This window comes from Phyllobates terribilis, unplaced genomic scaffold, assembly GCF_046119375.1.
Source record: "Phyllobates terribilis strain yellow unplaced genomic scaffold, ASM4611937v1 Scaffold_347__1_contigs__length_1996218, whole genome shotgun sequence".
Classification (NCBI taxonomy): Eukaryota; Metazoa; Chordata; class Amphibia; order Anura; family Dendrobatidae; genus Phyllobates; species Phyllobates terribilis.
Window position 1 is genome coordinate 875,539 of NW_027363107.1, and position 15,219 is coordinate 890,757.

The window sequence follows — 15,219 nt, forward strand, 5'->3', positions numbered from 1 at the left end:
GAAACCTGAACACTCCAAAAAGAGTGGCATTGGCCTTTCTGGAGAGGGACATCCTAACATTCGCAGATTGTCCCTTCGTGGTCTCCATGCTCTGCTCCTTTCCAACAAAATCTCACCTGTGTGTGGTCATGGAGTATGTAGGAGGTAGGACATGTATATTGTAGTATATTCAGCCCATGTCTGCTTACATCTTATCACTGCTCTTATAATTAGGATAATTAGGACAGTTACATCCTCACAGTGCGTTTACTGTAGGTTTTCTATTACCAAGATGCCTGGAAATTCATTGATCTGTGTGCAGCAGTGCTATGGTGCCAGTGAGTCAGATCGGGCCTGGCACCGCTCGGCACTGGGCCCCATTCCACCACCTGTCATCACAATTTCAGTGGTATTCACATTGTCAGAATATGAATACCGATGAAAACAATGGTGGATCAGGGAGCCAAAGGTTCCTAAATCCACCATTCAGCCTCCGCAGATGGGTCCGAGACTCCGTGTACTGCAGGTTCTTCGATGTCGCCACAATATTGCATCTGTAGTGTGGAGTCTCAGTACTTACACTGCACAGGTGGGGCTGGTGGGGGCCATAACACTGAGTGATGGGGCAGGTGGAGACCATATGCTGAGTAGTAGGGCTGGTTGGGGCCATAATACTGAGTGGTGAGGCTGGTGAGGGCGATAATTCTAAATGGTGAGGCTGGTGGGGGCCATAACACTAAGTAGTGGTGGGGGCCATAATACTGAGAGGTAGGGCTGGTGGGGGCTATAGTACTGAATGGTGGGGCTGGTGGGTGCCTTACTACTAAGTGGTGGGGCTGGTGGGGGCCATAACACTGAGTGGTGGGGCTAATAAGGGCCATAATTCTGAGTAGTGGGGTTGGTGAGAGCGATAATACTGAGTGTTGATACTGGTGGGGGCCAGAATACTGAGAGGTGGGGCTGGTGGAGGTGGTAGTACTGAGTGGTGGGTGCCTTACTACTAAGTGGTGGGGCTGGTAGGGGCCGTAACAATGAGTGGTGGGGCTGGTGGGGGCCATAATACTGAGTAGTGGGGCTATTGTGTGCCTTACTACTAAGTGGAGGGACTGTTGAGGGCAATAACACTGAGTGGTGGGGCTGCTGAGGGCCATAATACTGAGTGGTGGGGCTGGTGAGAGCAATTATACTTAGTTGTTGGGCTGGTGGGGGCATAATACTGAGTTGCGAGATTGGTGGAAGCCATAATACTGAGAATTGAGGGTTGTGGGTACCATAATACTGAATGGTGTGCCGTGTGAGGGGCTATAGGGGACTGTGAATGCCGCTATATTGAGTTGGTGACTGTACATGCCCCTACACCTCCTGGGGGTCCTCATATTGAATGGTGTGCAGTGGGGGTCCTTATTCTGTGTGGGGATCCTAATTCTGTTTGATTGGCTTTGGGGGCCATCATACTGAGTGGGCAGTGGTGGAGACCATTATATTGTCTGAGGGGCTATGGGGGCCATTATATTAAGTAGGGGGGGCTGTGGGCGCCATTATACTGAGTAGGGGGCTGTGACTGGCCTCATACTGAGTGGGGACATTATAGACAGGTGCTACATTATATCTGTAAGGTGAAACTGGATTAAGATTTCACTGTGGGGATATCTAACTCAGTCTGTGGGTGGGGGCATTTTTGGGAGCATCATATGCTAAAATGGCTATAAAAGGTGTATTGCTGTTGAGAACATCGATTGACTTCAGTAAGGGTTTTTTTTGAAGGGGCATGCAGTTAGAACTTTTGCTATGGGGCCCTGAGATTTCTCTGTCCGCCACTGTCTGTGTGATCTCCCTGTAAGTCCGCACTGAGCATGTCAGTATCTCCAGCTGTAGACGAGATGTGACATCACTTTATGTTATTAGTTACATGGACAACATTTCTCCATCGATTCAGACTAATATTATGTGCACTATACATTATATCTGTTTATATTCTCTCCTATCCCAATGTCTCGGCTCACTTCCCATTATACATCATGGTGATCTGCTGTGTAAACCACTCACCGGTCATATTTCCTTTCTTCTATAGGTGGCGACTGTGAGACCCTCCTAAGCACCAGGGGTCCTCTATCTGTCCCCTTGGCCCGCTTATACTTTGGAGAAGCGGTTCTTGCTGTGGAATACCTCCATAGCTACGGTGTGGTGCACAGAGACCTGAAGCCGGATAAGTAAGTGCCCCTCGTAGTATAATAAAGGGGGGAAGTTATCATTTATTATCATACGGTCTGTGAGGCTAAAACCATCTTCTCTTCCACAGCCTCCTGATTACATCTGCTGGACACATAAAAGTTACCGATTTTGGGATTTCAAAAGTTGGTGTCATGATACCAAAAACCAACACCTACAAGGAATTAGCGGAGGACATCACCAGGGAGTTCCTGGACCGTGAGGTGGGTAACACTTACAGGAATTTAGCTTGTTCTTTACAAATCTCCAAGGACCAAAGCAAAGAAAGACCTTAAATATAACTTTTAATAGATACATTTAAAAGCACCCATATCAATATATAAAGACAAAATCCATAAAATGTGGCGGCACCAGTATTCTCCGATCGGGGTGTATTTATCTCCCGCGTCTGTCCACTGACTCATTGTGGCTATCTCCTAATATGATCCCCTGATGAACCCCAAATTAGGAGGGGGAGAAACGTGTTGGGACAATTTACAGATAGGTCCTCTGGTTACTGCTGACTAAAATGCTTTTTTGGCAACTTTTTTTGTAATTCGCACACTGGATAATGCTCTGTCCCAACATTTGGACGTGTCCTGTGTAGATCAGTCCTGATTATAGATTAGCCAGGGGGATTTTGAGGTTGTCTATATGTACCGTCTGTCCTAGACTATTATCTTCATGCTCAATGTCATTATATAGGTGACTTGTTACTACTTTGGACATATTTATGTTCCTATATTTACCGTTAATTGAGCACACGTGCTTTTATAATATTGTTCTTGTTGCCCGTAATTGCCAGCACTAATGTACTTTATGTATCTATAATAGGCTTCTGAATGATGGTTTATATATCATACTGAATTGTGTATAGATTGGTGCATTTGATATCCTATCTGTACTAGTGGAACTACATTATATCAGCTTCCCTGTTTCCATATAATTGATACATTGAATATTGCCTTTTTTTCATTCAGCATGTTAGCAGCGACATGACTGTCTGCCTTTCATCATTATCTGTATATGTGTATGTCTGTCTAGGGGTGGATAGGGTCACGGAGGGTGTGCCGATGTGGAGCGGGGGCGCCAAACCGATTAGCTAGGGTGTCAACCTCCACTGGCAGGCGGGATCTCAGCCCATTTGGGATCTCTAGGGCAAGCCTGCATGTCAATTATCCTACGTTTATCCCACTACCCATATATTGTACATTTTATGCATTTTGTCTTCATATATTGATATGGGTGCTTTTAAATGTAGCTATTAAAGATTATATTTTAAGGGGTTTTCTTTGTTTCGCTTTGGTATTTGGTTAACTAATATACCCCATCTGTTCACCTTGCCTTTGGCATATGTTTTTTTTTCTTTACAAATCTCATCACACTATTGTGTCTTCTCTACATTCTTCATTTCTAGAGAACGTTTCCATTGATATTTTATCTTTTGTCATTGTGTTTTTATGGCGAGAACGTGTTATAATAACCATTTTATCATTTTCATCTTTATCTTCTGTTGTTTTCCAGTTATGTGGCACCCCATATTACATCGCCCCAGAGGTCATCCTCAAAGAAGGCTATGGAAGACCTGTTGACTGGTGGTCAATGGGGATAATCCTACATAAATTTCTCACGGGATCTGTACCATTTGATGGAGATTCTGTAGCTGAGCTTTATGACAGGATTGTCATTGGTAAGTGGAATGATCCGACCATTGCTTTGATCAGTTACATTGGTTTAGGTGTTTACTTTGCTTTAGCTTACAGTCCAGTAAAGAGATTTTATTTTCTGTATAACAGGTGACATAATTTGGGATTGTAATTCCGCTCCTACTCCCAATGCACAGAACCTGATTACTGAGCTGCTCAGAACAAATCCTGCAGATAGACTTGGGACAGGTAAGAGATATAATACTATTCACCTATCACACTTATCACTCATGTCCTTGAGGATCAACACGTCTCTATCAGATTGTCCATTTCTAGTTCTCCACACTATGACTTTCAGTCTTCTTCCTTCATGTTGACTCAGTTATGTCATTAATTCAGATTAAGTTAAACTGTTCAGATGTGAAGCAATCTCTGACAATGTCCACATCACTTTTGTTTTGTTCTTTTTCCAGGAGGATCACTTGAGATCAAGAGTCATCCATTCCTGAGTGACTTAGATTTTAACAACCTTCTAAGTCAGAAGCCAGAGTACATTCCTCAGCTTGCCTCAAATGTGGACAACAGCTTATTTATCGGTAAGTAGAAGAAGACATCATCTAGACTAAGCGGCTGTTTGTCTTGTCTTCCATAAAATGTAATAATCAGTACCCACTAATATTGTGATAAATGACGCCTGTTTTATACTAACAACCTCTAATAATACTTCATTACTTTTGTAGATCACTCTGAAATAGACCATTCGGTCTCAGAGGATGAGGAGGGTACAAGTGAGAACAATGAGAACCTTGACTTCCAAAATTTTACATCATCTTCTGAAAAGCTTTCTAAAGTAAGTACCGTATGTGATCAATAAATCCAAAATATGTGAAACAAAAAAGACCTCTAAAAGTAAAAAAAAGTATTTCATATCTTGTTTTTGTCCATGTTTAGCTCTGTACCATCACTACCAGAACGATGAATGATGAGGACCAGAAGTCTCCTCCAGAGTGTACGCCAGCAACCAATATCTCAGAAATGTGAGTAGATTATGGGGTCATTAATGGGAGTTCCAGGCTGATATATATGCACAACATATAATATAGGACATAAATACCATAATATCAAATTCAGCCTCAATGATTAGCGGTCATTGTGCTTTTGGCTTCAGAAACCGTTGGTGATAATAGCCCATAATTGCAGCCATTCACGCGTATTAGAGCTGCCCATACTGTAGGAGAGATGTAGTATTACATGCCAGCCATTATTGCTAGTTGTTTTTCACTCTGATCCATAGAAGGTAGATTGGAGCATAAAACCTTCCTCACTATGACTGTCATATGTCCTATTAGGCCCTCTAGTCGGTGTTCTTCTAGTGAGACCACCCCTTTTATTCTGCATTGACTTGTGATTTACATGTTTTTCTTAAATCATAGAATGGGAGAGTTGGAAGTTACCTCCTGGGTCTTCTGGTCCGACCCCCTGATTCTTCCTGACAGGCAGAAAGAATCGCTTTCTGAATCTGATAGCGACAATGCTATAAACAGCTTGCCCTCCTCGTCCCCATCATCAGGTATGTATGTACAGCATCAAAAGGTGAATGTTGACTTCAAGGCTCAAATATTTGGTTTCTCTGTATTAGGTCTCCTATGTTGTCCAGGTTTCATGGATCCCAATTATTTTTTCCATGGGCCCATACTGTATTTCTATTTCCTTAATTTTATCCAGGAATTGTTTTCATGGATTCTGTAAAATACGTTTTAGCATCCAGGAACTCACTTCAATATAAGAAGACATCGTCTCCTATAGTAGAATATCGCTCATTAGTGATGCACCACGTGGCGGCACACAGGGCGCTTACTGCTCCATATCAGTGATACATCTAATGCCCCTCAGATTAGGTCATGAACGGTATATAGGACTTATTCTGCCCTATAATAATGCAATGCCAGATTATCAGGACTATAGGGGACAGGACTAGAACAATTCTTCTATATACAGTACACAAAGCAGATCCTATAAGAATATTTCTTTACTGAGTTTTTTTTACTTTCTGATCAGAATTTACAACTGAAGAGGAAAGAAAATCTGAAATGAATCTGAGTATAGACCAACAAAACTCAGAAAATGGGAAAAAGGGGAAAAAGAGACGAGGTAAGTGTGAGAATCATCTCCATGTTGTGTGATGTTAGTGATGAGAATAAGTCATGGGGAGCAGATGTCATCTGTCAGTGATGGGATTGTCACATGTATGATGGCTGACAATGACCCCGGACATCTGTGTGAATAAGATTCCTCTGCTGTCCGGCCGGCCACACTGACCGCACAGTAGCATCATGTAATATGGAGTCCCATCACTTACATTGTATGTATTTCTCTTCTCTTAGGTTCCATCTTCCGCCGGATCTTATCATCCTGCCGGCGTGGACTATCCAGGGCAGCTCGTGCATTTGCATGCTGTCGCTGTTGCCCAAGTGTCATCTAAAAGACGGAAAAGCTCCGCATCTAGCGGAGTACAGCTGATCCACCATCACTGCTGGACCTGTAAAGAAGGACCCTCACCATCTACCTGTGGCCTTCTAACTGTAACACCTCTACCCGGACTTGTTTCGGTAATGCCTCTGTCACCAGGCTCCGCTCTATCCATACTGCTCGCCTGACTTGGCTTTTTTTACTGATCACCTGGTATCTGATCCGGATTTCTTCCTGACTATGATTTTGTCTACTGATTCTGTCCCTGATTTTGTTCATCCCTTATCCTTCTACCCTATCCCTAATAAAAAAAAAAAACAACTTCTATATTTATTGAGATTTTCTTATATCTATCAAACTTCACTCTGCATTCTGCTAAGCGATAAAAAATACATATTAACGAGAGAGAGAGAGAGATCAGGGCTGGAATGGGATGAAAAATGAAAAAGCACGCCTGTCACACAAACCCCACCAGCCCACATACCAAATCACCGCCCCCCTCATCCCATTGAGGCACAATGAAAAGTTCAGCACATTTTGCTTTCTTGTTCATGCCCCTCACCACTCCATTATAGGGGATGTTTATTAAGCCACGTGTGAATGGAGCTGCAATGCGAATGATCGACTACCGCTCCATTCACCCAGAGCTCTTCAGATCCCTGGTTCTCGGAAACAGTGGGGGTCCCGGCTGTTGGACCCCCAGCAATCAGAAAATTATTCCATATCCCAATGATAGAGGACAATTTCCAACCTTCAGATAACCCCTTTAAACAAGTTGTTCAGGATTAATTTTTATTTAACCATAGGATTGTAGACATAGAAAATAATAAACCCATCAGTACTGACCCTCCCCAAAGCCAATGCCACCTCTTCTTCAGCAGAACAGGAGAAGTGGTACTGTGCAGAGTATATATACAGAATAATACAGATACTGAGAATGACACCCAGTGTAATATACAGAATAATACAGATAGTGAGAATTACACCCAGTATACAGGACAAGAGAAGTGGTACTGTGCAGTGTATATATACAGAATAATACAGATACTGAGAATTACACCCAGTATACAGGACAAGAGAAGTGGCACTGTGCAGTGTATATATACAGAATAATACAGATACTGAGAATGACACCCAGTATACAGGACAAGAGAAGTGGTACTGTGCAGTGTATATGACGCGCCCCCTGGGACATATTCCTTTGTGAGGGGAATACCCGGCACCGGATCAGATGGGGGGTTGTAGTCTCCGAGCGGCTGTGACCCGGTCCCGTGCCCAGGGCGTCAAGCTAAGTGTTATGTGGCAGTCCTTACTGATGTTATTAAAGTTCGTTGTGTCGACTACGCCACCCGTTGTGATGCGGTCACTGTGGCCGCCGCTGCTGCAGGGTCCGCTGAGGCTGATGGTGGATGCGCAGCTTGGTGGGATAACCCCCAACGGGAGGGGTATAGCCTCAGAGAGGACAGGCGCAGAGGATGGGGGTTGTGGTGGTGCGGTGCAGCCGGTAATGATGACAGACTCGGGTTGTGCAGTTAAGGGTCTTTACTTACTGCAGATGTTCCTGGTCACTCTAGCTCCAAGTGACCTCCCGAGCCGTGCTGCGTCCACCAGGTCCTGGATCCGGCCAACCCCCAAACAAGTCCGGAGCGTGGCCCTGAGCTCTCCCTCTGTCCTTCCTTCAGCCGTCCCCACCAGTGATTCACCTAAATCCAGCTCCCTCGGGCCTTCTGTTGGGCAACCTTTGGCCTCAGGTTCCCTGACCCTCCATGTGGTGTGCCTTCAGGGTGAATGTAGTGGGTGACCGTGACAGACACTGCCCACGGTCTCCGGTCTCTGGCTGGGGAATGTCTTTACCCCCACCAGCTTGGGTTCCGGTACCCTTCTGCTGACTCCTCACCCGGTGTTCTTATTTGGGTTCTTGGGTCCCTTCTTTGTCCCCCTCTGGGTCTTTCTGTACTCCACTCTCTCACTCTTCAGGCTCAGGTCTGTTCTGCTCCCTTGCTGCAGGCTGACTTCCTCTGCAGCAGACTTACTCTCTGCGTCTGACCCTGATCTTAGTTGGTGCCCACCTTATATATCCCTCTATGTGTGAGCTCAGGTGACCAGCACCCAATGAGCTCCTACCACTACCCAGACTGCTCCCCCTATCTGCCCCTACACTACATGGGATGTTCCTCCCCCCTCCCACTCCAGCCAGGAACAGGCTCGGTCGCACCTGCACATTTCTAAGTGGGAGTGCCGTCGGCCTGCTCCTCTGGAATGGGATGTATATAGTGCATGCAGTCTATCTGAGCTCAGTTCCACACTCCATCCTTACCCGGGAGTGGAATATCACACCTCTGGGTTGAGGTGCAATACTCCTGTAGCAGCCGAATCCTCAGGGTGCTACATATATATACAGAATAATACAGATACTGAGAATGACACCCAGTGTAATATACAGAATAATACAGATACTGAGAATTACACCCAGTGTAATATACAGAATAATACAGATACTGAGAATTACACCCAGTATACAGGACAAGAGAAGTGGTACTGTGCAGTGTATATATACAGAATAATACAAATACTGAGAATTACATCCACGATTCAGGACAGGAGAAGTGGTACTGTGCAGTGTATATATACAGAATAATACAGATACTGAGAATGACACCCAGTATAATATACAGAATAATACAGATACTGAGAATTACACCCAGTATAATATACAGAATAATATAGATACTGAGAATTACATCCACTATACAGGGCAGGAGAAGTGGTACTGTGCAGTGTATATATACAGAATAGTACAAATACTGAGAATTACACCCAGTATACAGGACAAGAGAAGTGGCACTGTGCAGTGTATATATACAGAATAATACAAATACTGAGAATTACACCCAGTATACAGGACAAGAGAAGTGGTACTGTGCAGTGTATATATACAGAATAATACAAATACTGAGAATTACACCCAGTATACAGGACAAGAGAAGTGGCACTGTGCAGTGTATATATACAGAATAATACAAATACTGAGAATTACACCCAGTATACAGGACAAGAGAAGTGGCACTGTGCAGTGTATATATACAGAATAATACAAATACTGAGAATTACACCCAGTATACAGGACAAGAGAAGTGGTACTGTGCAGTGTATATATACAGAATAATACAGATACTGAGAATTACACCCAGTATACAGGACAAGAGAAGTGGCACTGTGCAGTGTATATATACAGAATAATACAGATACTGAGAATGACACCCAGTATACAGGGCAGGAGAAGTGGTACTGTGCAGTGTATATATACAGAATAATACAGATACTGAGAATTACACCCAGTATACAGGACAGGAGAAGTGGTACTGTGCAGTGTATATATACAGAATAATACAAATACTGAGAATTACACCCAGTATACAGGACAAGAGAAGTGGTACTGTGCAGTGTATATATACAGAATAATACAGATACTGAGAATGACACCCAGTATACAGGGCAGGAGAAGTGGTACTGTGCAGTGTATATATACAGAATAATACAGATACTGAGAATTACACCCAGTATACAGGACAGGAGAAGTGGTACTGTGCAGTGTATATATACAGAATAATACAAATACTGAGAATTACACCCAGTATACAGGACAAGAGAAGTGGCACTGTGCAGTGTATATATACAGAATAATACAAATACTGAGAATTACACCCAGTATACAGGACAAGAGAAGTGGCACTGTGCAGTGTATATATACAGAATAATACAAATACTGAGAATTACACCCAGTATACAGGACAAGAGAAGTGGTACTGTGCAGTGTATATATACAGAATAATACAGATACTGAGAATTACACCCAGTATACAGGACAAGAGAAGTGGTACTGTGCAGTGTATATATACAGAATAATACAGATACTGAGAATGACACCCAGTATACAGGGCAGGAGAAGTGGTACTGTGCAGTGTATATATACAGAATAATACAGATACTGAGAATTACACCCAGTATACAGGACAGGAGAAGTGGTACTGTGCAGTGTATATATACAGAATAATACAAATACTGAGAATTACACCCAGTATACAGGACAAGAGAAGTGGCACTGTGCAGAGTATATATACAGAATAATACAGATACTGAGAATGACACCCAGTATACAGGACAAGAGAAGTGGTACTGTGCAGTGTATATATACAGAATAATACAGATACTGAGAATTACACCCAGTATACAGGACAGGAGAAGTGGCACTGTGCAGTGTATATATACAGAATAATACAAATACTGAGAATTACACCCAGTATACAGGACAAGAGAAGTGGCACTGTGCAGTGTATATATACAGAATAATACAGATACTGAGAATTACACCCAGTATACAGGACAAGAGAAGTGGTACTGTGCAGTGTATATATACAGAATAATACAGATACTGAGAATTACATCCACTATACAGGACAAGAGAAGTGGTACTGTGCAGTGCATATATACAGAATAATACAGATACTGAGAATTACACCCAGTATAATATACAGAATAATACAGATACTGAGAATGACACCCAGTATACAGGACAAGAGAACTGGTACTGTGCAGTGTATATATACAGAATAATACAGATACTGAGAATGACACCCAGTATACAGGACAAGAGAACTGGTACTGTGCAGTGTATATATACAGAATAATACAGATACTGAGAATTACACCCAGTATACAGGACAGGAGAAGTGGCACTGTGCAGTGTATATATACAGAATAATACAGATACTGAGAATTACACCCAGTATACAGGACAAGAGAAGTGGCACTGTGCAGTGTATATATACAGAATAATACAGATACTGAGAATTACACCCAGTATACAGGACAAGAGAAGTGGCACTGTGCAGTGTATATATACAGAATAATACAGATACTGAGAATTACACCCAGTGTAATATACAGAATAATACAGATACTGAGAACTACACCCAGTATACAGGACAAGAGAACTGGTACTGTGCAGTGTATATATACAGAATAATACAGATACTGAGAATTACACCCAGTGTAATATACAGAATAATACAGATACTGAGAACTACACCCAGTATACAGGACAAGAGAACTGGTACTGTGCAGTGTATATATACAGAATAATACAGATACTGAGAATTACACCCAGTATACAGGACAAGAGAAGTGGCACTGTGCAGTGTATATATACAGAATAATACAGATACTGAGAATTACACCCAGTATACAGGACAAGAGAAGTGGCACTGTGCAGTGTATATATACAGAATAATACAGATACTGAGAATTACACCCAGTGTAATATACAGAATAATACAGATACTGAGAACTACACCCAGTATACAGGACAAGAGAACTGGTACTGTGCAGTGTATATATACAGAATAATACAGATACTGAGAATGACACCCAGTATACAGGACAAGAGAACTGGTACTGTGCAGTGTATATATACACAGAATAATACAGATACTGAGAATTACACCCAGTATACAGGACAAGAGAAGTGGTACTGTGCAGTGTATATATACACAGAATAATACAGATACTGAGAATGACACCCAGTATACAGGACAAGAGAAGTGGTACTGTGCAGTGTATATATACAGAATAATACAGATACTGAGAATTACACCCAGTATACAGGACAAGAGAAGTGGTACTGTGCAGTGTATATATACACAGAATAATACAGATACTGAGAATTACACCCAGTATACAGGACAAGAGAAGTGGCACTGTGCAGTGTATATATACAGAATAATACAGATACTGAGAATTACACCCAGTGTAATATACAGAATAATACAGATACTGAGAACTACACCCAGTATACAGGACAAGAGAACTGGTACTGTGCAGTGTATATATACAGAATAATACAGATACTGAGAATTACACCCAGTATACAGGACAAGAGAAGTGGCACTGTGCAGTGTATATATACAGAATAATACAGATACTGAGAATTACACCCAGTATACAGGACAAGAGAAGTGGCACTGTGCAGTGTATATATACAGAATAATACAGATACTGAGAATTACACCCAGTGTAATATACAGAATAATACAGATACTGAGAACTACACCCAGTATACAGGACAAGAGAACTGGTACTGTGCAGTGTATATATACAGAATAATACAGATACTGAGAATTACACCCAGTATACAGGACAAGAGAAGTGGTACTGTGCAGTGTATATATACAGAATAATACAGATACTGAGAATTACACCCAGTATACAGGACAAGAGAAGTGGCACTGTGCAGTGTATATATACAGAATAATACAGATACTGAGAATTACACCCAGTGTAATATACAGAATAATACAGATACTGAGAACTACACCCAGTATACAGGACAAGAGAACTGGTACTGTGCAGTGTATATATACAGAATAATACAGATACTGAGAATGACACCCAGTATACAGGACAAGAGAACTGGTACTGTGCAGTGTATATATACAGAATAATACAGATACTGAGAATTACACCCAGTATACAGGACAAGAGAAGTGGTACTGTGCAGTGTATATATACACAGAATAATACAGATACTGAGAATTACACCCAGTATACAGGACAAGAGAAGTGGCACTGTGCAGTGTATATATACAGAATAATACAGATACTGAGAATTACACCCAGTGTAATATACAGAATAATACAGATACTGAGAACTACACCCAGTATACAGGACAAGAGAACTGGTACTGTGCAGTGTATATATACAGAATAATACAGATACTGAGAATTACACCCAGTATACAGGACAAGAGAAGTGGCACTGTGCAGTGTATATATACAGAATAATACAGATACTGAGAATTACACCCAGTATACAGGACAAGAGAAGTGGCACTGTGCAGTGTATATATACAGAATAATACAGATACTGAGAATTACACCCAGTGTAATATACAGAATAATACAGATACTGAGAACTACACCCAGTATACAGGACAAGAGAACTGGTACTGTGCAGTGTATATATACAGAATAATACAGATACTGAGAATGACACCCAGTATACAGGACAAGAGAACTGGTACTGTGCAGTGTATATATACAGAATAATACAGATACTGAGAATTACACCCAGTATACAGGACAAGAGAAGTGGTACTGTGCAGTGTATATATACAGAATAATACAGATACTGAGAATTACACCCAGTGTAATATACAGAATAATACAGATACTGAGAATTACACCCAGTATACAGGACAAGAGAAGTGGTACTGTGCAGTGTATATATACAGAATAATACAGATACTGAGAATGACACCCAGTATAATATACAGAATAATACAGATTGTAAGGCAGCGCTAGTCATCATACTGGGGGTTACTCGCTTCGCTGCGTCAATCAATGCACACGTGCAATGTCTTTACGTTTTTCTCACAATGTTGCAGTTTATTACATCATAAGCCACAGTTCACCAGGTCCAACTCCGTGGCACGCCGACACACATATCTACAACATTCATGAGACAAGTGGCACACAGGCCCACTTGCTCCAGGTTACAGCCTACGGCAAGGTAATAAATTATCAATGACCATAACACAGTCCATGTAACAAAGTGTACTACCTTTGCCGGTTTAGTTGCTGCAGTCCATTTTAATCCGCCACCACTGTGGCTTTGTGGCTTCCCAGGTAGGGGTCTCCAGCCCTCGTTCCCTCAAAGGCCACTGACATCCACACAGGATCCAGGCTCTGCCTTTCAGGACTCTTCCTCAATAATCCGCCACCACTGTGGCTTTGCGGCTTCCCAGGTGGGGGTCTCTAGCCGTCGCTCCCTCAAAGGCCACTGACATCCACACAGGATCCAGGCTCTGCCTTTCAGGACTCTTCCTCAATAATCCGCCACCACTGTGGCTTTGCGGCTTCCCAGGTAGGGGTCTCCAGCCGTCGTTCCCTCAAAGGCCACTGACATCCACACAGGATCCAGGCTCGACCTTTCAGGTACCAGGCTTCACTCCAAAGCCGCTGCCTTCCAAGGCCACTAGCATCCGCACAGGATCCAGTCTTTGCCTTTCAGGCTGCCAGGCTTCACTCGGCCTCACTAGGCCTCTCACAAACGGTGTCCCACACACACGGAGCACAGGCCTCACGCCTCACACCGAACACACCTGTCTCCAATTACCGGGGTTTATATATCCTGTGCACACATACACCCATACTGACAGGACCTTGCTGATGTCACAGTCATGTGATCAGTCAGCTGTGTGTATAGGTCCTGTGTGCTGTCCCAGTCATGTGTACAGATCTTTACTGTGCATACAGGACCTGTGTGATGTCACAGTCATGTGACCAGTCAGTTAAAGGGGAAGGTACATGGTCAGGTAAAACACATCCTGGACCATTTACAGTAATGCTAGCAAGCTGCTGCATTACAAGATACTGAGAATTACACCCAGTATACAGGACAAGAGAAGTGGTACTGTGCAGTGTATATATACAGAATAATACAGATACTGAGAATGACACCCAGTATACAGGACAAGAGAAGTGGCACTGTGCAGTGTATATATACAGAATAATACAGATACTGAGAATTACACCCAGTATACAGGACAAGAGAAGTAGTACTGTGCAGAGTATATATACAGAATAATACAGATACTGAGAATGACACCCAGTATACAGGACAAGAGAAGTGGTACTGTGCAGTGTATATATACAGAATAATACAGATACTGAGAATTACACCCAGCAAACAGGACAAGAGAAGTAGTACTGTGCAGAGTATATATACAGAATAATACAGATACTGAGAATGACACCCAGTATACAGGACAGGAGAAGTAGTACTGTGCAGAGTATATATACAGAATAATACAGATACTGAGAATTACACCCAGTATACAGGACAGGAGAAGTGGTACTG

The 15,219-nt window shown here is 42.4% G+C and overlaps 1 protein-coding gene across 1 annotated transcript; it reads left to right on the plus strand.

Annotated features, from left to right (window-relative positions):
• Positions 1-271: 271 nt before the first annotated feature.
• On the plus strand, positions 272-6,315 carry LOC141222235 (microtubule-associated serine/threonine-protein kinase 3-like). Its single transcript, XM_073666640.1, has 11 exons — positions 272-317; positions 2,051-2,189; positions 2,279-2,411; positions 3,712-3,877; positions 3,984-4,082; positions 4,307-4,429; positions 4,574-4,683; positions 4,785-4,870; positions 5,267-5,403; positions 5,892-5,984; positions 6,218-6,315. Exons 1-11 carry the CDS (start codon positions 272-274, stop codon positions 6,313-6,315), a joined length of 1,230 nt encoding a protein of 409 aa, XP_073522741.1.
• The last annotated feature ends 8,904 nt before the right edge of the window (positions 6,316-15,219 follow it).

What these genes read in the sequence shown, in the direction of transcription:
- LOC141222235 (XM_073666640.1), top strand. Translation starts at nt 272, where the DNA reads ATGCCTGGAAATTCATTGATCTGTGTGCAGCAGTGCTATGGTGCCA. An exon ending in CTTCTGAAAAGCTTTCTAAA is followed by an intron (nt 4,684 to 4,784) that starts GTAAGTACCGTA and finishes GTCCATGTTTAG; the next exon opens with CTCTGTACCATCACTACCAG. An exon ending in CTCCTCGTCCCCATCATCAG is followed by an intron (nt 5,404 to 5,891) that starts GTATGTATGTAC and finishes CTTTCTGATCAG; the next exon opens with AATTTACAACTGAAGAGGAA.